Genomic DNA, 27,907 nt, shown 5'->3' on the forward strand with positions numbered 1-27,907 from the left:
TCTAGAGGTCAGTAAGTGGTAATGCTTCACCAACCCCATCTGTGATTGACAGGTGCGTATGGTCAGTCCAGTTGCTATGGTAACGACAGGTGTTTCTCTGGGCTGCAATTATTCCGATTAAAGTCTATTGTTTGACCGAGAGCAACCAGGCCTCAAAGATCAAAACGGACAAAAGGAGAAGGAAATTGCTTTCATCAGACAAACACACACACAAACACATACTTGCAGTCATGCTAGCACCATCACCACCACCTTAACCGCCCTCCCACAAACACTCCTTCCCACCCCCAATATGAGCATTAGGGTCAAAGCTGGTGTTAGTAAGTAAATCTAGGCAGGAATGCTGGCGTGTGGGCATCGTCCCATCACATATCAACCATGTCTGAGAGGAACTAGCCAAAGGTGTCAAAACATGGAACACTTCATGGGTCTTAGCTAGCGGGTGTTTAGCCCATGTCCCAGCAGGCAAAACTGGACGAACTGGTTGAAATGATGTCATAATGGTTGTAGTGACGTCAGTTCAACCACTTCTACTCGCTGGGGTCACGAGACAGCAGGGGTCTTTCGACACTGAATAGTGATGGGGGGAAAAAAAGTCTAAACAGTTACATATCAGGATTATTTTTTTTGATGATATATCATATCGTATCGTTTTGACAATATCAAAATATAATTTTTGCGCTAGTTGGCTAAACTGCACCAAAACTCCAGTATTTTTCCTTCATAGCTTGTTCTCCATCTTATTTTGAAATAGGGAGCCATTTTGTTTTCAGCACTTTTATTTCCATGACTTCTCAATACTCCTTTTCTCATGGCTCTCTCTTGTCCCTCTGCAGCAGACATGCAGTGAGCAATATGCTTGGAACATCGAATCGCAATAAAATCACAGTATCAAATCGCGATACATATCGTATCAGCACCTAAGTATCGTGATAATATCATATCTTGAGGTCCCTAGCAATTCCCAGCCCTACAGCAAAACAGTCCCAACAAACCGCCACAAAAAAACGCTGCATGAGTCGAAAATTCAAATGTGGCAACTAAGGGTGGCGGTTGGTTTTGTTTTCAATTAATTTGTAACAGAGTTTTAAATTGGCTTTACAGCTTCCTTTGGTGCAATATAATAATAATAATAATAATAATATATGTTTTTTATATAGCGCTTTCATACAGAATCTCAAAGTCTCTTTAAAAAACAAACAAAAACAAATTCAGGGGGCTGGCAGTTCATGGGAGATGGTCTTTCACATCTAGATGATGATGCAGTTCAGTAAAGGAGTAGCTTGAGTGGAGGTGGCGTTGATGGTACAGCCAGGGAAGGAGAAACGACAGACAGGCAGGCCCGGAGCTCTCCATCAGGCATCTCTCTCTGAAGTTCACAGCTACTCCTTCTCTGTAGGTAGGCTGGAACATCCACCACCGAATGTATAGCACCGACCTGGGTGATGCTTCGACAGCTTCACCTGAGAGACCACCACACTTTGGCCTCGTAATCAGGAACAGTCTTCTACGAGGCGAGCCTCTGTCATCGCCTCACACCACAGTCCACATCCTTCCAGAAACCAGGGCAGGTGGAACAAAAAGCCGATGCTGTGTTGATGCATCATTCAAATTAGACATGCCAGCTAGCTAGCTATAGCTAACCAAGCCATAGCTAACCAAGCCAAGTAAACTTGCCTTCGTCAGTTCTCCAAGTAAACTTGCCATAGTCAGTTCTCCAAGTAAACTTGCCATCATCAGTTCTGCAACTACATAGGTCACCACCAGATATTTTAGCTCAACTCACAACAGGTTATATAAAACCAAAACATTTGTACATTGTTTTTAAATGTAACAAGAAACACTTTAAAAAAATAATATGTACAATATTTACAGATACAATTACATATCGGGATATTATTTGATGATATATCCCACATAAAAAAATACTACTGTAGTATCCCTCGATCATGTGTAGTACTTAGTATAGAATTTTGTAGTATACTGTAGAATCCTATAGTAAATACTACATTATTATCCACAAAAAAACACTGTAGTAAATACTACAGAAATGTCAGGAAAAACACTACATTTGTTTAACTATAGTAAATAGTACAGTATTTAATTTCCATATACCCTGCCTAAACCCATCCTCCACATCCCAGTATGTGCCACCCGTAAGTGAGAAACCTACATGTCAAGTATAGACCATATATTGTGTTCCCTGTAGTTATAGAAAAGAGCAGAAGCCCTGAACTCTCCGTTCAGAACCCAGTCCTACCTACCTACCTACCTACCTACCTACCTACATACCTACCTACCTACCTACAAGTTATGGAACATTTGCTCTTTTAGTATTCCTCCACTAAGCTTCCTCAAGGAGAAATCCTCCCACTTCTATGTTAAAGATAATAAAACAAAAACACTTTATTAAATACTACATTAATGTACCCAAAAACACTACAGTAATTACTATAGTATATACTACCATTTTTATTTACGACAGTATTTATACAGTAAATACTACAGTATTCACTGACATTTTTTGGCGGACTTCAGTCCGCTAAAACACTACAGTGAATCCTACAGTAAAGTCCGCAAAAACATTACAGTGAATACTATAGTATTCCTACCATAGTATACACAATGGTATTTGGCAACCTCATGGCGCCATGGAAACCACAGAACCACGGATATAAGCATTACCTGACTAATAAGTAAAAAACACGAACTATACATCAATAAAACAAACTATACATCAATAAATGTCTCATAATGTGTGTATAGAACTTGTGTATAGAAGAACTCATGTACAGTATATAGATGTAAGGTTTAAACTCACAGCTGAGGTGGCTGTGGCCTTAGTGTTCGTGGCGACGTTGGTGTCGCTGGCATCCTTAGTGTTGCTCATGGCTCCGTGCAGATCACAAGGTCCCAGCAGTATGTTGCGACGCAGTCCTTAGCCCTTTTCACTCTCTTTCTGACTCAACAGAGGACTTTTGGCTAGCATAACCTGCGAAAAGGACAGGAAGGGTATTGTTGGTCTTAGTCAGATGACTATTGGGTAAATTGGGTAAAATGTTACGTCAATCACCCAAATTGTCTTTTGGTTAGTGATTTCATTGTATGTCCTACATGATGATTATATGGCCATTATAATGACATAGGCAATGCCAATTGTCATGATGTCATTTACACACTTAGGACCACATCACCAGACCAGGAAAAACTCAGGGCCCTAGCCCAATAATAATATAACAGTTATAAATAAGTAGGGTAAGATACAGGGTTGTTCCTGGTCAGGTCACAGGGTCTGGAATAAGTCCTGGCCCTAACCATATCGACGATCTCTTGTGAGTGAACAACAAGATTACAGTATTGTGATTCTGAATGGGGCAATCAATTTCTCTACTGTAGCTCTGAGTTTATTCATGAGTGAAGTATTTTTTTATGAAAACATGTGTGATAGCTTCATCATGAAAACACTGCTAAGAATTGTTCAGAGGAGATTATGATGTATCCACCTTGGCAAGACCACAACATCCAATTTAGGGTGGAAAACCCATTTTTTATACACTTTTTTGCAAGGGAGCAAATCAACTCAGCTGGTCAGGCAGTGTCTTGTAACACTCAGCTGGTGTTACTATGGTCTACCATAGTCTATTAGTGGCTACCTGGTTTGCGCAATGAGGAACCTTGCCTGAGACCTGAAGACTTAAATTACCTCCCCGAGCTAATGCATAAGACTTAGCTCAGTGGGCTAACGGTGTTCAGGCGGAAAGCCGACCCGGGTGCGAACCCAGTAGGTCACATTGGCGCCAACAATGGTGTGGGTGCCAGCCCAATAACACTGACCAAGTCCTGGAAGGTTATGCACTGCTCCCCATCTAATAGAAGTTAGATAACATCCATAAACTCCCATAAACAGCTGAGAGCTTTCTGATAGTGGAGAGAGTTTGTCTACAGAGAATAACATCTACAGTTATTATGAGTGTATTCTTTTTAGAAGCAGTGACTAAGGGTCAGGGTTGCCAGATTGGTACCTGGTATTTAGATAACATATTTAGAGCATTTCTTGAAGGATTGCCTTCAGAACATCCCAATGCAGGGCTTGAGGGTCAGGGTTTCCAGATTGTGTCCTGGCTATGGTCAGATAGTGGGGTTGCCATTAGAGCCCGACCGATATATCGGTTCACCTATATTATCAGCCGATATCGTCCTAAATCGGTAACGGCTGATAATTCAACCGATAACTGATATTCAATAAATATAATAAAAAAAGGTTAATCTTATGCTTATCTGAACACTTGCGGCCATTCTCATGATGTCATTATTGTCACAATGTATGAAATCAACATTTGAAGCATAGTTATTGGACAATTGCTCTTTTGGATGGCAATTTCTGAGAATTCAGTGTGGGAAAATTAAACTTTTTCATTTCCCCACTGTAAAACAGTATATCGGCAGATATATCAGTATTGGTAAGTTTTGTCCCCCCAAAAATCGGAATCGGTATCAGACCCAAATAAACATTTTGGACGGGCTCTAGTTGCCATATTGTGCAGGCAAAATCCACTTGGAAATCCCCCTAATGACTAGCCCAAACCATTTCAGTGAGTGAATTGACACGCTCAGCATTTCCCCCACAATTTTTGTGATTCTATGTCAAATTGGATCAAGTATTGACAGTATGTTGGTCTCGTTTAACTTTTCTCTCACTTTTGTGCAATCAAAATGGGACCCATATCTCCCTCTGATTTCCATGGATGCATCTCAATAGTCTACAGGGTGCTTCCTCTCCTCATCCCCCACCCGTTACATGCACTGAACTGAGAGGACACCACTCTCCCTCTGAGTGATAAGGAATATATCCCCAGTCTCGCCACTGCAGGACGGGACAGTCAGTGTGGTTTACATCAACAAGGTCACTGCTGCAATGTCACCGCCTTCGGAAAAGTACAGCCACAAACTGAGGAGGAGGAATGGGATGGAGGATGTTCATTAGAGGTATCCGATGACACTTCATGCACTCTTAGAAAAAAAGGTGCTATCAAGAACCAAAAAGGGTTCTTCGGCTGTCCTCATAGGAGAACACTTTTGAATAACTCCTTTTGGATCCAGGTAGAAACCATTTGGTTCCAGGTAGAACCCTTTTGGGTTCCATGTAGCATAACCCTTTCCACAGAGGGTTCTACATGGATCCCAAAATAGTTCTACCTGGAACCAAAAAGGGTTCTCCTATGGGGACAGCAGCAGAACCCTTTTGGAACCCTTTTTTCTAAGAGTGTGGTTGGGAATGATATGATACTCATATATTATGCATATGTATAATATGTGATAGTCATATTATTATATTTGAATGGGAATGGTGGATCTGCATTACAGATAGTGCTGAATCATTTGAGGTCACAGGGGAGTTCATTAGAGACTCATGTTGAGATTTTGTCATCACTCACTACAAAGTGTTCGCGTTTGCTTGAGGTATGGTTTCATCTTTGGTGGTCCATTTTATGGTGAAACTGGTGAAGCTGATAGCCCTCAAAGACTAGGACACAGAAGCAGGCAGACACACACACAGACACACACACACACACACAGACAGAGGCCACATGTAAGAGAGCAATTAGGGGACCTCATAAGTCTCAATATTACTCCCAGATATAGAAGCAGTAGCTGTGTGTGTGTGTGTGTGTGTGTGTGTGTGTGTGTGTGTGTGTGTGTGTGTGTGTGTGTGTGTGTGTGTGTGTGTGTGTGTGTGTGTGTGTGTGTGTCAGTCTGTCTCTGATTACGTTATTGGTTCTTTCAGTTCAACCTTCATTTCATCAGTGGAAGAGATCCATCTGATGACTCAATCATGACCCATCTCTCCCTGATATCAAATCGATACTGCTCCTAGCACATAGCTGTCAAAAACCAGTTGAAGAACACCAAAGAAGAAACACAAGTAGTTCCCAGCAGAAAATGCCTTATTAGCTTTCCATATCAATACACAAAGCTTCTAATTTATAATCCCCTCTGCCAAATGCACAGCAGGGATTATTTACCTATTTTCAAAACACAGTGAAAATAGCTGTTATTGTAGACAGGATCATGAGGTCACAAAAAATGCACATCTTTCAATGCATTAGGGCTATAACTGCACATATTACCATACTACACATGTCAGCGTTTAGTGAAGTGAAATCTCTGACTACTATTTTTGACTGTTTAAAGCCCTAGAGAGCAGAAGTCTACACAAAGGGACCATGGTTCTCTTTGGTGAGGACCCTCTTCCCTAGCACCATCCCCCTCATCGATTCAAAGGGCTTGATCATATCAAAGCGCTTAGTGGAAAAAAAGCATCAAAGACTTGCCAGCCAGCACTTAAACAATAAGAAAGGCACCTTTGTTGTGGTTGTTTTAGTGGTCGGTGGAATGTTAAGGTCAATCTGTGGTGGACATGCAGGTGGTGGGCCGATTATTAAAGGGCTAAACGGTCAGTGTTCGGCAACCCACCAGGGTTTACAGGGTTAAAAATGTTTGTATGAAAAGATTGGTGTGATTGTTAACACGTGACTAGTAAGCGTATGGTTCGAAGATCTTAGCTACGATTGTTTAGTCAGACTTGATAAAAGTTTTGGCACTGTGGCAATTCACGGACCATACGGTTTTGGGAAAGTTACGGGTACTCTGAAGATATGTGGTAGGCCGGGAGCGACTCTACTGTAGATCTTAGGGCATGAAAAGCAAGAGTACGGACCTTCTTCTTTCAGGTCATAACATTAGCATTGGTGGGAGGCTACACTGATCCTAGATCGGTGCCTAGCTGGGAATCTTCTACCCAGAGCTCTGGCACCAAACTGAGGAAGCCAGAGGGGGATTTCTGTCACGGCCTGAGCTTAATGCCCTACATTTAATATCCAATGAATGAAAGATTAACTTAATTGGCATGCGGGAGTAACAATGTTACTATTTTTACTATGTAAAATCCTGACCCCTCAAAAAAACACCACTGGCTCCTGCAGGTACAATGCCAGAGACAGACTGGCTATCGGGCAGCTTGGGTAAAAGCTAGATGGGTTGGTCCATCTTTAGCCCAGTGGTTTTTCGTGCAGAATGATTATTATTTGGCTAATAATGGGGGCCTGTAGGAAAATTATCGGTCAGTGTGTTAGAAATTCCTGGGCCTATTTCTGGTCCTGTACAAAGGTCATAGAACTAAATATTCTGTACCTCATTCTACGACATATTAACACTTGAGATGGCCACAGCATTATCATTTTAAAAATACGAGTTGACAGGGAAAACGCCTGGGCCTGTATTCAAAAAGCATCTCAGAATAGGAGTGCTGATCTAGGATCAAATCAAATCAAATTGTATATGTCACATGCGCCGAATACAACAGGTGTAGACATTACCGTGAAATGCTTACTTCAAATCAAATCAAATTGTATTTGCCACATGCGCCGAATACAACAGGTGTTGTAACACTTTTTTGTTGTTGTTGTTGTTTTATTTTACTTTTTTTATAAAAAAATTAATGCATTGTTGGTTAAGGGCTGTAAGTAAGCATTTCACGATAATGAAATGCTTACTTACAGCCCTTAACCAACAATGCATTAATTTTTTTATAAAAAAAGTAAAATAAAACAACAACAACAACAAAAAAGTGTTGAGAAAAAAAGAGCAGAAGTAAAATAAAATAACAGTAGGGAGGCTATATACAGGGGGGTACCGGTGCAGAATCAATGTGCAGGGGCACCGGCTAGTTGAGGTAGTTGAGGTAATATGTACATGTGGGTAGAGTTAAAGTGACTATGCATAAATAATTAACAGAGTAGCAGCAGCGTAAAAAGATGGGGTGGGGGTGGGGGGGCAGTGCAAGTAGTCCAGGTAGCCATGATTAGCTGTTCAGGAGTCTTATGGCTTGGGGGTGGAAGCTGTTGAGAAGCCTTTTGGACCTAGACTTGGCACTCCGGTACCGCTTGCTGTGCGGTAGCAGAGAGAACAGTCTATGACTAGGGTGGCTGGAGTCTTTGACAATTTTGAGGGCCTTCCTCTGACACCGCCTGGTATAGAGGTCCTGGATGGCAGGAAGCTTGGCCCCAGTGATGTACTGGGCCGTACGCAATACCCACTGTAGTGCCTTGCGGTCGGAGGCCGAGCAGATGCCATACCAGGCGGTGATGCAACCAGTCAGGATGCTCTCGATGGTGCAGCTGTATAACTTTTTGAGGATCTGAGGACCCATGACAAATCCTTTCAGTCTCCTGAGGGGGAATAGGCTTTGTCGTGCCCTCTTCACGACTGTCTTGGTGTGTTTGGACCATGATAGTTCATTGGTGATGTGGACACCAAGGAACTTGAAGCTCTCAACATGTTCCACTACAGCCCCGTCGATGAGAATGGGGGCGTGCTCAGTCCTCTTTTTTTCCCCTGTAGTCCACAATCATCTCCTTTGTCTTAGTCACGTTGAGGGAGAGGTTGTTATCCTGGCACCACACGGCCAGGTCTCTGACCTCCTCCCTATAGGCTGTCTCATCGTTGTCGGTGATCAGCCCTACCACTGTTGTGTCGTCAGCAAACTTAATGATGGTGTTGGAGTCGTGCCTGGCCATGCAGTTATGGGTGAACAGGGAGTACAGGAGGTGAAAGAGCACGCACCCCTGAGGGGCCACCGTGTTGAGGATCAGCGTGGCAGATGTGTTGTTACCTACCCTTACCACCTGGGGGCGGCCCGTCAGGAAGTCCAGGATCCAGTTGCAGAGGGAGGTGTTTAGTCCCAGGATCCTTAGCTTAGTGATGAGCTTTGAGGGCACAATGGTGTTGAACGCTGAGCTGTAGTCAATGAATAGCATTCTCACGTAGGTGTTCCTCTTGTCCAGGTGGGAAAGGGCAGTGTGGAGTGCAATAGAGATTGCATCATCTGTGGATCTGTTGGGGCGGTATGCAAATTGGAGTGGGTCTAGGGTTTCTGGGATAATGGTGTTGATGTGAGCCATGACCAGCCTTTCAAAGCACTTCATGGCTACAGACGTCAGTGCTACGGGTCGGTAGTCATTTAGGCAGGTTATCTTAGTGTCCTTGGGCACGGGGACTATGGTGGTCTGCTTGAAACATGTTGGTATTACAGACTCAGTCAGGGACATGTTGAAAATGTCAGTGAAGACACTTGCCAGTTGGTGCGCACATGCTCGGAGTACACGTCCTAGTAATCCGTCTGGCCCTGCGGCCTTGTGAATGTTAACCTGCTTAAAAGTCTTACTCACATCGGCTACGGAGAGCGTGATCACATAGTCATCCAGAACAGCTGGTGCTCTCATGCATGCTTCAGTGTTGCTTGCCTCGAAGCAAGCATAGAAGTGGTTTAGCTCATCTGGTAGGCTTGTGTCACTGGGCAGCTCGCAGCTGAGCTTCCCTTTGTAGTCTGTAATGGTTTTCAAGCCCTGCCACATCCGACGAGCATCAGAGCCGGTGTAGTACGATTGAATCTTAGTCCTGTATTGACTCTTTGCCTGTTTGATAGTTTGTCGGAGGGCATAACGGGATTTCTTATAAGCGTCCGGGTTAGAGTCCCGCTCCTTGAAAGTGGCAGCTCTACCCTTTAGCTCAGTGAAGATGTTGCCTGTAATCCATGGCTTCTGGTTGGGGTATGTACGTACAGTCACTGTGGGGACGACATCATTGATGCACTTATTGATGAAGCCAGTGACTGATGTGGTGTACTCCTCAATGCTATCTGAAGAATCCCGGAACATGTTCCAGTCTGTGCTAGCAAAATAGTCCTGTAGCTTAGCATCTGCGTCATCTGACCACTTTTTTATTAACCAAGTCACTGGTGCTTCCTGCTTTAGTTTTTTCTTATAAGCAGGAATCAGGAGGATAGAGTTATGGTCAGATTTGCCAAATGGAGGGCGAGGGAGAGCTTTGTATGCGTCTCTGTGTGTGGAGTAAAGGTGGTCTAGAGTTTTTTGCCCCTCTGGTTGCACATTTAACATGCTGGTAGAAATTAGGTAGAACGAATTTAAGTTTCCTTGCATTAAAGTTCCCGGCCACTAGGAGCGCTGCCTCTGGATGAGCGTTTTCCTGTTTAGTTATGGCCTTATACAGCTCATTGAGTGCAATCTTAATGCCAGCATTGGCTTGTGGTGGTAAATAGACAGCTATGAAAAATATAGATGAAAACTCTCTTGGTAAATAGTGTGGTCTACAGCTTATACTTATGATACTCTACCTCAGGCGAGCAAAACCTCGATACTTCCTTAGTATTTGATTTTGTGCACCAGCTGTTGTTTACAAATATACACAGTCCGCCACCCCTTGTCTTTCCGGAGTCAGACATTCTATCCTTCCGATGTAGCGTATATTCCATCAGCTCTATGTTGTCCATGTCGTCGTTCAGCCACGACTCGGTGAAACATAAGATATTACAGTTTTTAATGTCCCGTTGGTAGGATAACCGTAATATTAGGTCATCTAATGTATTTTCAAATGATTGAACATTGGCTAATAGGATTGATGGAAGAGGCAGTTTACTCGCTCACCGTCGGATCCTTACAAGACACCCCGACCTACGTCCACGATATCGGCGTCTCTTTCTCCTGCGAATGATGGGGATTTGGGCCTTGTCGGGTGTCTGTAGAATATCCTTCGCGTCCGACTCGTTGAAGAAAAAATATTCGTCCAATACGAGGTAAGTAATCGTTGTCCTGATATCCAGAAGCTCTTTTTGGTTATAAGAGACGATGGCAGAAACATTATGTACAGAATAAATTACAAATAACGCGAAAAAACACACATAATAGTACAATTGGTTAGAGGGCTGTAAAACGGCAGCCATCTTCTCCGGTGCCATCTCAAGCCCTTAACCAACAATGCAGTTCAAGAAATAGAGTTGAGAAAATATTTACTAAATAAATAAAGTAACACATTTTAAGTAACACAATAAAATAACAATAACGAGGCTATATAAAGGGGGTAGCGGTACCGAGTCAATGTGCGGGGGTACAGGTTTGTTTAAGTAATTTGTACATGTAGGTAGGGGTAAAGTGACTATGCATAGATAATAAACAGCGAATAGCAGTAGTGTAAAAACAAAAGGGGGGGTGTCTTTTGTAAATAGTCCGGGTGGCCATTTGTTACGGATACAGGTATCCTGTGTTTTTGTGTGTTTCTCTCCTTCTGCCCTAATCACAGGTGTCCTGTATGTTCCTGATTGGTGGTCGTTGAGGTGTCTGCTGATTGGACCAATCAGGGAACATTCCTGTGCATTGCACCACCTGTTACTCGTTTGTTCAATCACACATCCCATTATATAAAACCAGTGACTTGTGTTTGTTGAGAGAGAGAGACTTTTTGCCATATGTGAGTATGGACACGGTGGTGTCCTGTGTGTTGTGTACTCACTAAGTTGTTGGTTACCCTATTGGTAACTTTGTTAGAAGCCATTTCTTTATGTGAGTGTGGATACTGTGGTGTCCTGTGTATTGTGTACTTACTTTGTTGCTGATTACCCTGTTTGGTAGCTTTGTGTGTTTCTGGGAAAAGGGGAGTTTAAGCTAGTTGCCCTTGGGCGTACATTACCCGTAGGGAAGAAATCTGTCTATAAACACCAGTTAGACCTGAGCGGACCACCCACTGTATTTTTGTATGACTAGCAGTAGCCTAGCGGTTCTTCAGGCAGGCTAGATCAGTTTAGGGGGTTTTACACTATTGTTTCATTTCTTGGGTCCTGCTCAGCCCTTTTTCCCAAACCTTTACCGTGTGTTTAGTAATAAACCATTTATGTTTGACGGTAGTTCACGGTTGTTGTGTCATTTTTGTTCTCACTGTTCCAGGTCACACTTATAATTTGCATAATTTATGTTACGGGTCTCATGTCCATCCACCCTAGACGTTTAGAGCCACGGGGTTCGTAACATAAAGTGGGGGTTCGTCCGGGATCCTATCTATCCCATGATACTCATGTAAATTAGTCAGTGTCTGGTTCAGTGTTGAGCTTGGCAGCTGTAACTACCTGTTTTTTTTTTGTGTGTTCAGTAGTCGACGGCTCGTGTTGCTAGTAGAATGGCTACTTTTGAGTTGGAGGCATTTTTGGAAAACCCTACGTGGGGGGTTTTTGAGAATTGCCGTAGAGTGGATCTACAGGCTTTGGCTGACCACTTTTCTGTACCCATACCGAGGGGTTTAGTGAAAGCAGAAGTTAGGGAAGTAGTGTTAGCGATATTGTTAAACGAGCGAGTGCTTGTGTTACCGCCGCCTGAGTCTGCTGCTCCTGTAGGGGATGTGGTTGCTGTTTCTGTAAGCCCATCAGTGTCTGAGGACGAGGCTAAGGCTCCAGCCACATTGCCCCGTTATGACCCACTCTCCCCACTGACTGACAGTGATGCCAGGATCGATGTCCGCTCGACGCGGCTCCAAATGGAGGCGGAAGAGCGGGCACACATCAGGCAAGACAAGCTGGAGATGCGTAAAATGGAACTAGAGGCAGAACAGGAGACGCGTAAGATAGAACAGGAGACGCGTAAGCTAGAGGCAGAACAGGAGACGCGTAAGCTAGAGGCAGAACAGGAGACGCGTAAGATGGAACTGGAGACGCGTAGGCTTGATCAAGAACTGGAGACGCGTAAGATGGAACTGGAGATGCGTAAAATGGAACTAGAGGCAGAAACAGCGAGGTTAGTCTCTGCTCATACTATGCCTGCTAGTGAGCCAGCCTCACCAGCGGTGTCGTCTGCTACATTTGATATTAGTAGACAGATCACCTTGGTACCTGTGTTTAGGGAGTCAGAGGTTGATTCCTATTTCAGTGTGTTTGAGCGTATAGCGGTAGCATTGAAATGGCCCGACGAGGTATGGTGCCTATTACTTCAGTGTAAGCTAACAGGTAAAGCCCAAGAGGTTCTGGCAGCGCTACCTCTTGAAGACAGTTTGAATTATGAGGTGGTCAAAGCTACTGTTCTTCGTGCCTATGAGCTTGTTCCTGAGGCATATCGACAGAGATTTAGGTCTCATAAAAAGTCTCCTACTCAGACTTATGTGGAGTTTGCTAGAGACAAAGGAAATCTGTTTGACAAATGGCACAGTGCTAGTAAGGTAACTGATTTTAACTCTCTACGGGAGTTAATCTTGTTAGAAGAGTTTAAAAATTGTTTACCGGAACGCATTGTAGTTTATCTGAACGAACAGAAAGTATCCTCACTGTCGGAAGCGTCTGTATTGGCAGACGAGTTTGTGTTGACGCATAAGAGCGTGTTTTTCGGCTCGTACGGAGAGCCGGGCTGCGGAGTTGCTAACTTTTAATCCTAGTCGACCAGCAGTACATCCAGCACGCCCAAAAGATGTGCGTCACTGTTTCTATTGTCATAAGGTGGGACATATAGTTAATGATTGCTTTCTGCTAAAACGCAAACCGGGGATGCCTCAGCACGCCAGGCCGCCAATGGGTGTTGGGCTGATTCGTACGGTTGTAGGGCCGGAATCAAGACAGAAGCCTCATAGTGAATGTGGTTTGAAAGTCCCTGTCCCAGATCACAGTTATGAACCGTTCATTTTTGAGGGGTTTGTTTCTATATCAGATGATGAAGCGTCTCAGCGTCCAGTTAGAATCCTCAGAGATACTGGTGCGGGCGCAGTCGTTCATACTAGCTGATGTGTTGCCCTTGTCTAATAATACATATTGTGGTTCCAGTGTGTTAGTACAAGGAATTGAAATGGGTTTCGTCCCAGTGCCATTGCACTTTGTGAACGTACACTCTGAGTTAGTCAGTGGATTGTTCAGAGTTGGCGTACGTCCGATGTTGCCAGTAAAAGGGGTGACCTTTATAATGGGCAACGATATTGCCGGAGGAAAGGTAATACCCATATTGGAGGTATTGGATAAAAGTGACCAGTCTCTCTCCGAGGAGCTGGCACAGGGTTATCCAGATGTGTTCCCCGCTTGTGCTGTCACACGTGCTCAAGCACGACAAGTGGGTGAAGTGGTAGATTTGTCAGACACGATTCTATTCAGAGAGTGTGACCCAGAGGATAGTTCGGGTGCTACCTCTGGTAAGCTGGTGCAGTCTGACCAACAGCCCAGAGAAAGGAAGAAGGATGTGGAACTTGTTGCTGAGGCAATCCAGTTACCAGTTACTCGTGAGCAGCTGATCGCTAACCAACAGGTTGACATTAGCCTGGCTAAATGTTTTTCTAGTGTTGTCTCAAAAGACGAGCTAAAGAAGAAAAACATGGCATACTTCATTGATGGTAATCTCCTCATGCGTAAATGGACATCCCATGTTGACGCTGGCGGAGATTGGAATGCTGTTTACCAAATAGTGATTCCTACAGCCTTTCGACAAAATGTTTTATCCCTCGCTCATGATCACCAGTGGTCCGGACATCTGGGAGTCACCAAGACTTATGATCGTGTTTTGCGACATTTCTTTTGGCCTGGTTTAAAACAAGATGTGGCTCAGTTCTGTCGGACTTGCCACACCTGTCAAGTAGTTGGGAAACCGAACCAGGTTATTTCCCCGCGCCTCTTTGTCCCATACCGGCCATAGGTGAACCATTCGAACATGTGATGGTTGATTGTGTTGGACCATTACCAAAAACAAAATCTGGTAACCAGTTTATGTTGACAATTATGTGTGTGGCCACCAGGTACCCAGAGGCCATTCCTCTGCGAAGGATTACTGCTCCGGTGGTGAGTAAAGCGTTGATCAAATTCTTCTCAACTTTTGGATTACCTAAGGTGATACAAACTGATCAGGGTACGAATTTCCTTTCTAAACTTTTCAAACAAGTGTTAAAATCCTTGTCAGTTACACACCGTGTGTCAAGCGCATATCACCCAGAGTCTCAGGGTGCGCTTGAAGCGTTGGCATCAGACCCTGAAGTCTATGCTCCGTAAATATTGTTTGGAATCTGAGAAAGATTGGGATGAGGGAGTTCCTCTAGTGTTGTTTGCTGTCCGTGAGACAGTACAGGAATCCCTAGGGTTCAGCCCAGCTGAACTGGTGTTTGGACACACCATGAGAGGACCTATGAAAGTCCTTAAGGATCAGTTTTTGTCACAAGAGTTGTGTGTGAAAGAAAATGTGTTGGACTACGTTAGTCGCTTTCGTGAGCGCCTACATGCTGCCTGTGCTCTAGCAAAGGAAGCGCTGTCTTCCTCACAGAAACGGATGAAACGACACTATGACACACAGGCTGTTTCTCGTTCACTGCAGCCAGGTGACCGAGTTCTTGTGTTGTTGCCTGTGCCAGGAGCGTCATTGTCAGCACGTTTCGCTGGTCCTTATGTCATTGAAAAGAAACTAACTGAAACTGACTATGTGATACAGACTCCTGATAGAAAACGCCAATCTCGTGTGTGCCACGTTAACATGTTGAAGACATACCACAACAGACCCGTTACTCAGGTAGACAGTCCAGAGAAACTGGCCGAGTCGGCTGTCTCTGTTGCTGCTACGGCTGTAGTGGGAGGTCATGTTAATGATGTGGACGGAGATGGTTTGGAGTTGCGCAATACTCAGCAGCAGTGTGCTAGATTGCCCAATTCAGAGATGCTGCTGTCTCTCCCGTCAAGCCTGATTCATTTAACGGACAGACAGTCAGATGATATTGTGAGACTATTACACAGCTTTCCATGTCTTTTTAATGATGTTCCTACATGTACAAATGTGTTAGAACATGACATTAATGTTGGAAACGCTGCACCTATCAAGCAACATCCTTATCGTGTCAACGTCGCTAAGAGAAAGATAATGAGGGGTGAGGTCGGTTATTTGCTGGAGAATAACCTGGCTATGCCAAGTTCAAGTCCTTGGAGTTCTCCGTGCATTCTGGTTCCTAAACCTGATGGGACATCCAGATTATGTACGGACTATCGGAAAGTCAATGCGGTCACAGTGCCCGACTCGTTCCCGTTACCCAGACTGGATGACTGTATTGATACTGTTGGTGCTGCTACTTATGTAACCAAATTAGATCTTCTAAAGGTTACTGGCAGGTGCCGTTAACCCCACGTGCCTCCGACATCTCTGCATTTGTGACCCCAGATCACTTCCTACAATATGCTGTCATGGCATTTGGGATGCGGAACGCACCAGCCACTTTCCAACGCCTGGTTAACACAGTATTGGCTGGAGTTCCTAATTGTAGTGCTTACCTTGATGATCTGGTCATTTATTCAACTGAGTGGTCTGATCATGTTAACACTCTAAGGGTAGTGTGTGAACGTCTAGCAACCGCTTCTCTAACCCTGAACTTAGCAAAGTGCGAGTTTGGGAAGGCTACTGTTACTTATCTTGGTAAACAGGTCGGCCATGGTCAGGTGCGCCCTGTAGATGCCAAGGTCTCAGCTATAAACGCATTTCCCGCACCTACCACCAGAAGAGAGCTACGCCGTTTTTTAGGGATGGTTGGCTACTACCGTAGTTTCTGTAAAAATTTCTCTGCGGTAGTTGCTCCATTAACGGATTTGCTCAGTCCGGCGAGAAAATTTGTATGGTCTGAAGATTGTTGTACTGCTTTCAACACTGCTAAAGCACTCTTGTGTAGTACTCCTGTTCTTGCTGCGCCCAGATTTTGAGCGGCCGTTTAAACTGGAGGTAGATGCAAGTGCCAGAGGTGCTGGTGCTGTTCTACTGCAGCAAGACCAGAGTGGAGTGGACCATCCTGTCTGTTATTTTTCACGGAAATTTAACAAATGTCAGACAAACTATTCCACCATTGAACAAGAAGCTCTAGCTTTGTTGTTAGCTCTGCAGTACTTTGAAGTTTATGTTGGTTCCAGTGCATTACCAGTGGTAGTGTATACTGACCATAACCCCTTAGTTTTTCTCCACCGGATGTACAACCAGAACCAACGCCTTATGCGTTGGGCACTTGTCGTGCAAAATTATAATTTGGAGATCCGCCACAAAAAGGGGTTAGATAATGTGTTGGCAGATGCTTTGTCTCGTGTGTAATGATCTAGGTTTTTTTTTTGTTATCCCGGTAGGATGATTTGTGAATTTGGGGGTTGTGATAGTACGTGTGTCGCAAACCATTGTGGTTTGCTCTTTTAAGGGTGGGAGTGTTACGGATACAGGTATCCTGTGTTTTTGTGTGTTTCTCTCCTTCTGCCCTAATCACAGGTGTCCTGTATGTTCCTGATTGGTGGTCGTTGAGGTGTCTGCTGATTGGACCAATCAGGGAACATTCCTGTGCATTGCACCACCTGTTACTCGTTTGTTCAATCACACATCCCATTATATAAAACCAGTGACTTGTGTTTGTTGAGAGAGAGAGACTTTTTGCCATATGTGAGTATGGACACGGTGGTGTCCTGTGTGTTGTGTACTCACTAAGTTGTTGGTTACCCTATTGGTAACTTTGTTAGAAGCCATTTCTTTATGTGAGTGTGGATACTGTGGTGTCCTGTGTATTGTGTACTTACTTTGTTGCTGATTACCCTGTTTGGTAGCTTTGTGTGTTTCTGGGAAAAGGGGAGTTTAAGCTAGTTGCCCTTGGGCGTACATTACCCGTAGGAAGAAATCTGTCTATAAACACCAGTTAGACCTGAGCGGACCACCCACTGTATTTTTGTATGACTAGCAGTAGCCTAGCGGTTCTTCAGGCAGGCTAGATCAGTTTAGGGGGTTTTACACTATTGTTTCATTTCTTGGGTCCTGCTCAGCCCTTTTTCCCAAACCTTTACCGTGTGTTTAGTAATAAACCATTTATGTTTGACGGTAGTTCACGGTTGTTGTGTCATTTTTGTTCTCACTGTTCCAGGTCACACTTATAATTTGCATAATTTATGTTACGGGTCTCATGTCCATCCACCCTAGACGTTTAGAGCCACGGGGTTCGTAACACCATTTTATTAATTGTTCAGCAGACATATGGCTTAGGGGTAGAAGCTGTTAAGGAGCCTTTTGGACCTAGACTTGGCGCTCCGGTACCGCGTGCCGTGCGGTAGCGGAGAGAACATTCTATGACTTGGGTGACTGGAGACTTTGACAATATTTTGGCCCTAGTATATATGTCCTGGATGGCAGGAAGCTTGGCCCCAGTGATAACCTGGGCCGTACGCATTACCCTCTGTAGCGTCTTACGGTCAGATGGCGAGCAGTTGCCATACCAGGCAGTGATGCAACCGGTCAGGATGCTCTCAATGGTGCAGCTGTATAACTTTTTAAGGATCTGGGGACCCATGCCAAATATTTTCAGTCTCCTGAGAGGGAAAAGGTGTTGTCGTGCCCTCAGGTCCCCCCTGTCCATGTAATCTTATTCATTATGATCTAAAAGGCTAAACTAATCCTAGATCAGCACTCCTACTCTGAGAGGCTTTATGAATACGGGCCCTGGTATGATCATAGTGTAAGAAATACAAGGCTGTATGTCCATCTTCACAGAAAAGAAAGACCCATATAGGGAAATGACAATACATTTATCTTATGAAGCCCATATATGAAACATAGAAAATGCATGTGAACCTAAATCAGCCACAAAACTACAGCAATTTATGAGAATAGAATAACATATTTTATGTCTCAGAACCACAATGAGAAAGCACGTTTTCCTATTTCTCTTATATCAGCTTGAAGAAAGCAGGTACCGTTGCACTTAAGGGCATTTCCATCTAAAAGGATCCATGAGCACAAACGTGGAGTTCATAGGAGCATGTCAAATTGGGTGTCAAATGAAAGCTTAGAGTCTAGCTATATTTTAGAGAAATTAAGGCATATATACATTTTTCAACCATTTTCCATTCTAAAAATTGGGAATAAGCAAAGGCTTTGATTTCTGGTGAAACAGATGGAAAAGGGGTCTTGGACAACATTTACCATAAATAGTCTTAAAAGGTATTAGATATACATAAAACATAATAATGTTGAAGTTAAGACCCATGCCAACTAATATCAACAACAATTATATTTTGTTTGGATCAATGATTTGCCTTCTGTAAGTTTAAGAAACATTGCCTTGTACCTTGTAATTCCGCTACCAAAACCCCAGATATCTAAGATATTTTCTAATTTCTCTCACTCATAAGGAGGGAGGATAATGAAAGTTCACAGAAGTAACAAGTAAAAGTAGACCTAACAATTCATTAGTGCTTTTACTGATATACAACCAATTAATAATGCAGTAAAAAAATAAATAATGGGTGATTCGAATACAAAAATTGACAAAACTCAACCCCAAAAAATGAAAGAAAATAAATAATATTTTGGGAATTTCGTCTATTGTTGTATGCGAACCGCCTTCTTATTTGTGAACATCAGCTATTTCATCAAATTATATATTCAACTTCCATATATACAGTACCAGTCAAGTTTGGACACCTACTCATTCATTGTAGAATAATAGTGAAGACATCAGAACTATAAAATAACACATATGGAATCACGTAGTAACCCAAAAAGCGTTAAACAAATCAAAATATATTTTTCATTTTAGTAGCCACCCTTTGCCTTGATGACAGCTTTGCACACTCTTGGCATTCTCTCAACCAGCTTCACCTGGAATGCTTTTCCAACAGTCTTGAAGGAGTTCCCACATATGCCGATCACTTGTTTTCCTTCACTCTGCGGTCCAACTCATCCCAAACCATCTCAATTGGGTTGAGGTCGGGGGATTGTGGAGGCCAGGTCACCCTTACACAGCTTGGAGGTGTGTTGGGTAATTGTCCTGTTGAAAAACAAATGATAGTCCCTCTAAGCGCAAACCAGATGGTGTATCGCTGCAGAATGCTGTGGTAGCCATGCTGGTTAAGTGTGCCTTGAATTCTAAATTAATCACAGACAGTGTCACCAGCAAAGCACCCTCACACAATCACTCCTCCTCCTCCATACTTCACGGTGGGAACCACACATGCGGATATCATCCGTTCACCTACTCTGCATCTCATAAAGACACAGCGGTTGGAACCAAAAATCTCAAATTTGGACTCATCAGACCAAAGGACAGATTTCCACCGGTCCATTTTAGCAGAATTATTAAAATTTAAAAACAGAAATACCTTATTTACATAAGTATTCAGACCCTTTGCTATGAGACTCGAAATTGAGCTCAGGTTCATCCTGTTTCCATTGATTGTCCTTGAGATGTTTCTACAACTTGATTGGAGTCCACCTGTGGTAAATTCAATTGATTGGACATGATTTGGGAAGGCACACACCTGTCTATATAAGGTCCCACAGTTGACAGGTCATGTCAGAGCAAAAACCAAGCCATAAGGTTGAAGGAATGGTCCGTAGAACTCAGAGACAGGATTGTGTCGAGGCAGAGATCTGGGGAAGGGTACCAAAAATATTCTGCAGCATTGAAGGTCCCGAAGAACACAGTGGCCTCCATCATTCTTAAATGGAAGAAGTTTGGAACCACCAAGACTCTTCCTAAAGCTGTCCTCCCGGCCAAACTGAGCAGGCGGGGGAGAAGGGCCTTGGTCAGGGAGGTGACCAAGAACCCGATCGTCACTCTGACAGATCTCTAGAGTTCCTCTGTGGAGATGGGAGAACCTTCCAGAAGGACTACCATCTCTGCAGCATTCCACCAATCAGGCCTTTATAGTAGAGTGGCCAGACGGAAGCCAATCCTCAGTAAAAGGCACATGACAGCCCTCTTGGAGTTTGCCAAAAGGCACCTAAAGACTCTCAGACCATGAGAAACAAGATTCTCTGGTCTGATGAAACCAAGATTGAACTCTTTGGCCTGAATGCCAAGCGTCACGTCTGGAGGAAACCTGGCACAATCCCTACGGTGAAGCATGGTGATGGCAGCAAACATGCTGTGGGGATGTTTTTCAGCGGCAGGGACTTGGAGACTAGTCAGGATCGAGGCAAAGAAGAATGGAGCAAAGTACAGAGAGATCCTTGATGAAAACCTGCTCCAGAGTGCTCAGGACCTCAGACTGGGGCGAAGGTTCACCTTCCAACAGAACAACGACCCTAAGCACACAGCCAAGACAACGCACAAGTGACTTCGGGACAAGTCTCTGGATGTCCTTGAGTGGCCCAGCCAGAGCCCGGACTTGAACCCGATCGAACATCTCTGGAGAGACCTGAAAATAGCTGTGCATCAACGCTCCCCATCCAACCTGGCAGAGCTTGAGAGGATCTGCAGAGAATAATGAGAGAAACTCCCCAAATACAGGTGTGCCAAGTGTTATGCACGCCTCTCGGAAGAGGGAACGCAACACCCTGCTACAACTCAACTCTCCGTGGTGTGAAAGAGGTATGGGACTGTAGGTGTGAGTAAGGATGACAAAAGGCAGAGAATACCGTTAACAGGGAATTTATTCCTTCGCACGGTAAGTTTGGGGAAAAGGGGCTGGACGGAACCAAAGCAAAGAAAGTAAATATCAAAGCCCCCTCTCCTACCTTACCTGCCTACCCACTACTTACTTAACTAGCACCACCTGGTGCACTAACCAAAATACAAGGGATGGTCCGCCCAGGTCTTTCCTAGTGTGCATAGACAGTCAACTTCTACGGGTAATGTATGCCCGCGGGCCTCTTGCCTAAGCACTCCCTAGGTGCCTTCCCCTTCCCCCCTTGGGAACAAATGAAACAGAATAATACAAACTGGTTCACAACAAAACCTGAGAAAAAAAACTAACTCAGGACATTAAAGATACTCTCTGAGCAACAAACTAACACAAAACATTTCAATCAGCTCTCACAGCAACAACTACACAGTACATACCAAATGTCTTAGCAACAACCAACATGCTATAACTCTCAGCAATTCTGGTTCCCCTCTTTCCTTTTCTGAGCAACTGGGGCTTATATAGCTTCAGGAGGAGTTGGTAAATTGGAGACAGCTGCGTCCTGATGAGGGCGCAGTGTCAGCTCTCCAATCATCAATGTTTTTCAACTCAATCAGCTGCTTGTTGGGGAATTTCAGGAACCCATTTCCTGAAATACCTACATGAAAATACACAAACCACAACATAGAAACTGGGGAACGTAACACCAAGCTCGTAGAGTCATGCTTAAGAAGACTCAATGCTGTAAGCACTGCCAAAGGTGCTTCAACAAAGTATTGAGTAAAGGGCCTGAGTACTTATGTAAATGTACTATTTCCTTTTTGTTTTCTTTTTTTTTGCAAACATCAAAAAAAAAAAAATGGCTTTGTCATTATGGGGTATTGTGTGTAGATTGATGAGGAAAAAATACAATTTAGTCAGTTTTAGAATAAGGCTTTAATGTAACAAAATGTGGAAAAGTCAAGGGGTCTGAATACTTTCCGAAGGCACTGATATATATATATATATATATATATATATATATATATATATATATATATATTGTGGCGTACAGCAGGTTAGGCACCAGCGGGAGACTCGTCGAGGCCTGGTGACAGACGAAGTCTACATCACTAATTGGGGCTGATTGTGGTTGGTGAGTAATCAAGAGGCTGATTGCTCACCAGCTGGACGAGTCCCATAAAGCTGCCAGAAGGGGGACTGGGGAAGAGAGGTTACTCCCTTTCAGTCGTGCTCAGTACCAGAGATAACGGAGGGAGCTCGGTTTTGATCCCTACAAGACCCCGGAGCCCAGAAGACGGTATCCCAGAGGAACTCACCTGGAGGAGCCCAGAAGACGGTATCCCAGAGGAACTCTCCTGGAGGAGACCAATTCTTTTCTCATTGTTTATTATTTAAATAAACACCCTTGAAACCGAGCTAATACAATTCTGTCCGTGTCTGATCTGTGTAAACTTCTTGACCAAACCCCCTGGTCTGCCACAATATAAATGTATATGTATATTTATTTTTATATATATATATATATATATATATATATATATATACGTATCTATTTCAGTATGTATGACACCTGAGTAGGCCACATCAGAGAAGTGGAAATGGAAAACTGCAAAATAATCGTTTTTTGCTTTCGTCTCCCCAGCTCCTCTCGTTTACCGGTATGACTCAAGGTAACAGAGGACAGTGACTCAGCAGCAAACCACATCTGATATTCATGCACTCTGGGGCAGACTATCGGATTGTGAGCCCTGATGTAAAATGACCTAAATATAGGTGCAACAAAGACACGCAACATTTCCTTCAATGGATTGAAAAGCACAACTGCTTTGATGTTTGCAGATAAGAACCACTCTCAGAAAGTATCTTGGGGCTTTCTCCATTCATTTCATTTCGTTCATTCAAAGTGTTTCCCTGGTCTACACCATTTCCCATCCCTGTCCTATCAAAATAGAGTTTTCAATAGCATCTGCAACCACTAGTGCATGTGGAAAAAAGGTCATAACCTCATAAGGTCTGCAGTACACGTCATTCCCGCCATCTTGGGTAATTGACAATGCCTAGTTTGGTCAAAGTTGATCAGAGCTAGCTGACCGGCCTGGCCTGCCCTCTAGATTCACTTGGCACCCATTGGGCCCTGGTCAAAAGTAGTGCACTATATAGGGAAGAGGGGGCTGTTTGGGACACACAATCGGTGTGAACATGCCATGCCTCGGGCCAAAAACATAAGCAGGTGCGAACACACACGTACAGTGCTGTAGTTGCTATGCCCCTCCGTTGACTTTCAACTTGGCTGAGCACTCAGTGATGGAAAGAATGCAGAAACATCATGAGCCACTTATGCCACTTGAACAGCCAGTGACTGCACCAGCTGCATACATCCAGTACTGAACAGTGGCTGGAGAAGTACATTTTTTCATGCCTACTGGCAAAGTGGCTAGCTAGAAGCGCCAAGGTTGTATTATTATGGTTATGCAGTGCAGTCTTCTTTTTGTATATTGGGAACCCACGAGAGCAGCAAGACACTAGACATGCCAAGGTAAACAAATTGGCATGATAAGGTAAAGAGACATTAAGACCCATGGGCTACTCCTCTACCACCAATTTTGCAACAACGTTTCTATCCAAGATGGATCTTTATCAGGGCCCGTATAAAGTACATCTTGCAGTTATAGAATATGCTTAAAATTAGATTTTTTGTGTGACTTAGGCCCGTATTCTTAAAGTGTCTCAGAGTAGGAGTTAGCTTTTTAGATCATGATTATATGGACAGAGGACCTGATCCTAGATCAGCACTGAGTTGCTTTGACAATACGGGCCTAGGTCAAAAGTATCTAAGTTTAAGCATATTCTATAACGGCAAGATTAACCTTGTGAGATAAGAGGTTGGTCTCCAAAGATTAGAGGCTAGTGTAGACACTCCATAGACTAGACAAAAGGAAAATAAGCTAATAATGATGATCAGTTGACTGGTCATTATCATTCATAAGGATTTCCCTTTGCTGAAGTAAGATACAATGTGGCTTCACAAAGCGGTAACATTGATCTCTCCAAAATAGTGGATGTCATGAGTTAGATACCATCTGTAACTCAATACCTTATCATTCCTCTCCTCTCAAAGAAAGAGAGAAAAATAGAGGGATGGGGGGAAAATGTACTGAAAAGAAAGGTAGTGCCTCGCAAGGCAAATACTACATTGAGAGATTAGCACATATTGAAAGCTGCAAAAGAACAACAGGATTTTTCATTGCCCCCTTCGGTACATGTTTTGTGTTTACAGCTGTAAGGTCAACACCTAGTGACCTACTGACTGATTAGTGACGCAGACTCAAGTTACTCAGCTAGTGCTCATAGGCACAAAATGGAGAGAAATAGGTTTTACCGTCCAACAGGAAACAGTCATAAAAAACACCTGCCGTTTTTCTTCTGTTTTCACTTCACTCAACAGATAGGAATCCACAACCCCCACTTCCTCACACGCGCTTGCACACACAGCGGCAAGACAAACTCTAACAAAACCTCTGTGTCTCGCTATGTGACGTAATAACATTACAACCGCTTATTAGAGGCTTCCAGTTACAAAGGAGAGAGGATATTTTTTCTTCACAAGGGACACCGAAACCCAAACTGAGAAAGACTGCAGAGTTTAAGGGAGGGGAACTAAAAGAGGCAACACATACTTTTAAATCAATTAATTGAATGCTCTTATCCAATGGATGCTCTTATCCAATGGTTGCTCTTATCCAATGGATGCTCTTATCCCAGCAACTCTCCCAGTAAGTGTAAGTAGGCCTACAGCAAGGAGTCTCAGCCGCAGCATAACAATGAGCATAGCTGGTGCGAATCCCACGCTAGTCAACATCACAGTGCTGCTGTATAATGTACAACACTTCAAAAGACAAACAGTATAAAGTGAGTAAAGTCTGAGCAGTCTATGAGCTCGCAGCGGACGACGTGACCAAGGTGACTGGAGACAACGAACCCCACTGCCACAAACAGAGTGAGAGTGTGTGTGTTTGTGTGTGTGTGTGTGTGTGTGTGTGAGAGAGAGTGACAGAGCTTACCTCAGTGTGCTCACTGCAGAGAGCTTCCAGCAACAGCAAACATCGTAGTGACAGAGTCAAAACCCACTGAATTCAGAAAGGCAGGGAGAGGGAGAGAACACCGAGAAGAGGGAGTGTGTGCATGTGTTTGTGTGTGTGTGTGAGAGAGAGAGAAGAGAGAGAGAGAGAGAGAGAGAGAGAGAGAGAGAGAGAGAGAGAGAGAGAGAGCGAGAGCGAGAGAGAGAGAGAGAGAGGGAGAGAGGGAGGGAGGGAGGGAGTGAGGGAGAGAGATAGGGAGGGAGCGTGTGTATAAGGGATGAAGAGAGAGGCAGAGCAAAAGAGAGTGAGGGAGACTGTGGTTAGTGCTGTATTCCTGTCTTGGCTCTGCACTCCCCCTGACACACATTTTACATTTTAGTCATTTAGCAGACGCTCTTGTCCAGAGCAACTTATAGTTAGTGACTACATACATTTTCATACTGGCCCCCCGTGGGAATCGAACCCACAACCCTGGCGTTGCAAACGCCATGCTCTACCAACTGAGCTACACGGGACCTGCGTCACTAAACACGGCACGCACACACTCGCCCTAACAAACGCACACTCGCCCTACACTCGCAACCATTGAGTACCAACTAATGTTTCAAACCCTCCCCCAACATCCAACCCCCCTCGATTAGGTTTTCTCCTCTAGCCCTCTGACAAGCATGTGACCATGGGAGATGACTCGACAATAAGGGACACACACTCACACACACAGACTCACTCAATGTTAAACACAGTGTGAAACATGACACAGTGACACATGCCGAAATACATTTGCATACACACACTGTCTACAGCCGCTATTCATAATATGATAATGACCTACATGTTTTGAAAATGCGGACAAGGTTATATATGGATTGTAGATCCCGATTTTATCCCACTAGAAACCAGATTGAGAAGCATAAAGGCTATGTGTACAGTGAAAAATAAGTTATTTGAAATAGTAAAAACTATTGATTAGAGGTTAAACAACATTCAAACATTAATGTATTCAAATGTTATACCAGGTGAGTCAGCAATTGTTTAAAACAATTATTACACACAAGAAACAATAGGTCACTAAAAAGGATGACATCCAGGAAAATCGAACACCTAGCTATAAAACATCAGTTTGATTCCTTTTAAATTATGATAAGTGTGTTGTGACCCAACACTTTAAATAAATGCACTTTAGATAGATCTGACTTGACTTGACTCAGTATGACATTGACATGAGATGTCAACTCACATATGACAGGCCTATTTTTTCATTGATCGGTAACACTGCTGTCCTCACAGATCATACCATATACAGTGCCTTGCAAAAGTATTTTTAATGATCTATAAAAATGTAATAGCTAAAATAATCGTTGCAGAACTATTCAGCTCCCTGAGTCAATCCATGTTAGAAACACCTTTGGCATCAAATACAGCTGTGAGTCTTCTTGGGTAAAGTCTACAAGAGATTTGCACACCTGGATTGTGCAATATTTGCCCATTATTATTTTCAAAATTCTTCAAGCTCTGTCAAGATGTTGGGGATCATGGCTAGACATAAATCATAAGTCTTGCCATAGATATTCAAGCAGATTTAAGTCAAAACTGTAACTTGGCCATTCAGGAACATTCACTGTCTTCTTGGCAAGCAACTCCAGTGTAGATTTGGCCTTGTATTGTAGGTTATTGAAAGGTTAATTCCTCTCCAAGTCTCTGGTGTAAAGCAAACTGAAGCAGGTTTTCCTCTAGGATTTTGCCTGTGCTTAGCTCCATCACATTTATTTTAATCCTGAAACTCCCCAGTATTTGCCATTGTCAAGCATACCCATACCTGTAACGATCCCGGCAGTCTGAGTCGGGTCCTGTCTGGTGACTAGTTTTTCTGTTCGTGATCTCCAGTTTCCCGAGGGTTCGGGAACGCTCCGGGGAGCTCTCTTGATTTCCGCACCTGCATCCCATCAGCAATCTGCACACCTGGTCCTGATCATCACCCTTCTTAGGCTCTGGCCTAACATCCATTCCCTGCCGGATCGTTAGCCATGAACAGTAGGTTTACCAGAGTATCAGTCTTAGAGCCTAGCGTTAGTTTTGTTGTTTTTGCACCTTGTTGGTTTGTTGCTTACTTACCCCGTTTTGTTCCATCTGCAGTCACCCGTCCGGAACCTTCATCCAACCTCTGCCTGGTGGTCGGCGGCTGCCGACCCAGGATGGGATCAACCACTGCACCCCCAACAACTAATCAACGCCGCCCGCTCTGTTCCCTGGATTATTCAGCATCACTCTTGAATTTGTAATAAACACTCACCTTCGTTTCAACTTACCTTGTCCTGGTCTGCTTCTGGGTTCTGGCTTAGCAACTCGTGACAGAACGATCCGGCCAGTAATGAACCCAGCGGACCTGGACTCTGTTCGCCATGCCATTACCCATCAGGAGAAGATGTTGGGCCATCATAGCACGGTACTACAGGAGATCGCGTTGTCAGTTCGAACCTTTCTACCGGTCTGACGGAGGTCCAGAACCAACGCAAGTTTCCGGTGGAGGATCCACTACCGGTTTCACCCATCTCGCCTGCCGCTTCTGGAGCTGTGTCCTTCCGTGAGCCCAAGGTTCCGACGCCGGATAAATATGAGGGGG

At 43.8% G+C, this 27,907-nt stretch overlaps 1 protein-coding gene across 4 annotated transcripts in view; it reads right to left on the reverse strand.

The window, feature by feature from the left end:
• LOC121534918 (anion exchange protein 2-like) overlaps positions 1-25,364 on the reverse strand; it is a 54,494-nt gene extending 29,130 nt beyond the window's left edge. For all 4 annotated transcript variants that reach the window (XM_045206209.1, XM_045206210.1, XM_041841539.2 and 1 more), the window contains exons 1-2: positions 25,270-25,364; positions 2,822-2,992 (exon numbers count right to left, since the gene is read on the reverse strand). In XM_045206209.1, coding sequence (XP_045062144.1) covers positions 2,822-2,890 — 69 coding nt within the window. In that variant the 5' untranslated portion in view covers positions 2,891-2,992; positions 25,270-25,364. The remainder of the gene's footprint in view (positions 1-2,821; positions 2,993-25,269) is intronic.
• Positions 25,365-27,907: the final 2,543 nt, after the last annotated feature.

Source organism: Coregonus clupeaformis, chromosome 21 (assembly GCF_020615455.1).
Source record: "Coregonus clupeaformis isolate EN_2021a chromosome 21, ASM2061545v1, whole genome shotgun sequence".
NCBI classification, from domain to species: Eukaryota; Metazoa; Chordata; class Actinopteri; order Salmoniformes; family Salmonidae; genus Coregonus; species Coregonus clupeaformis.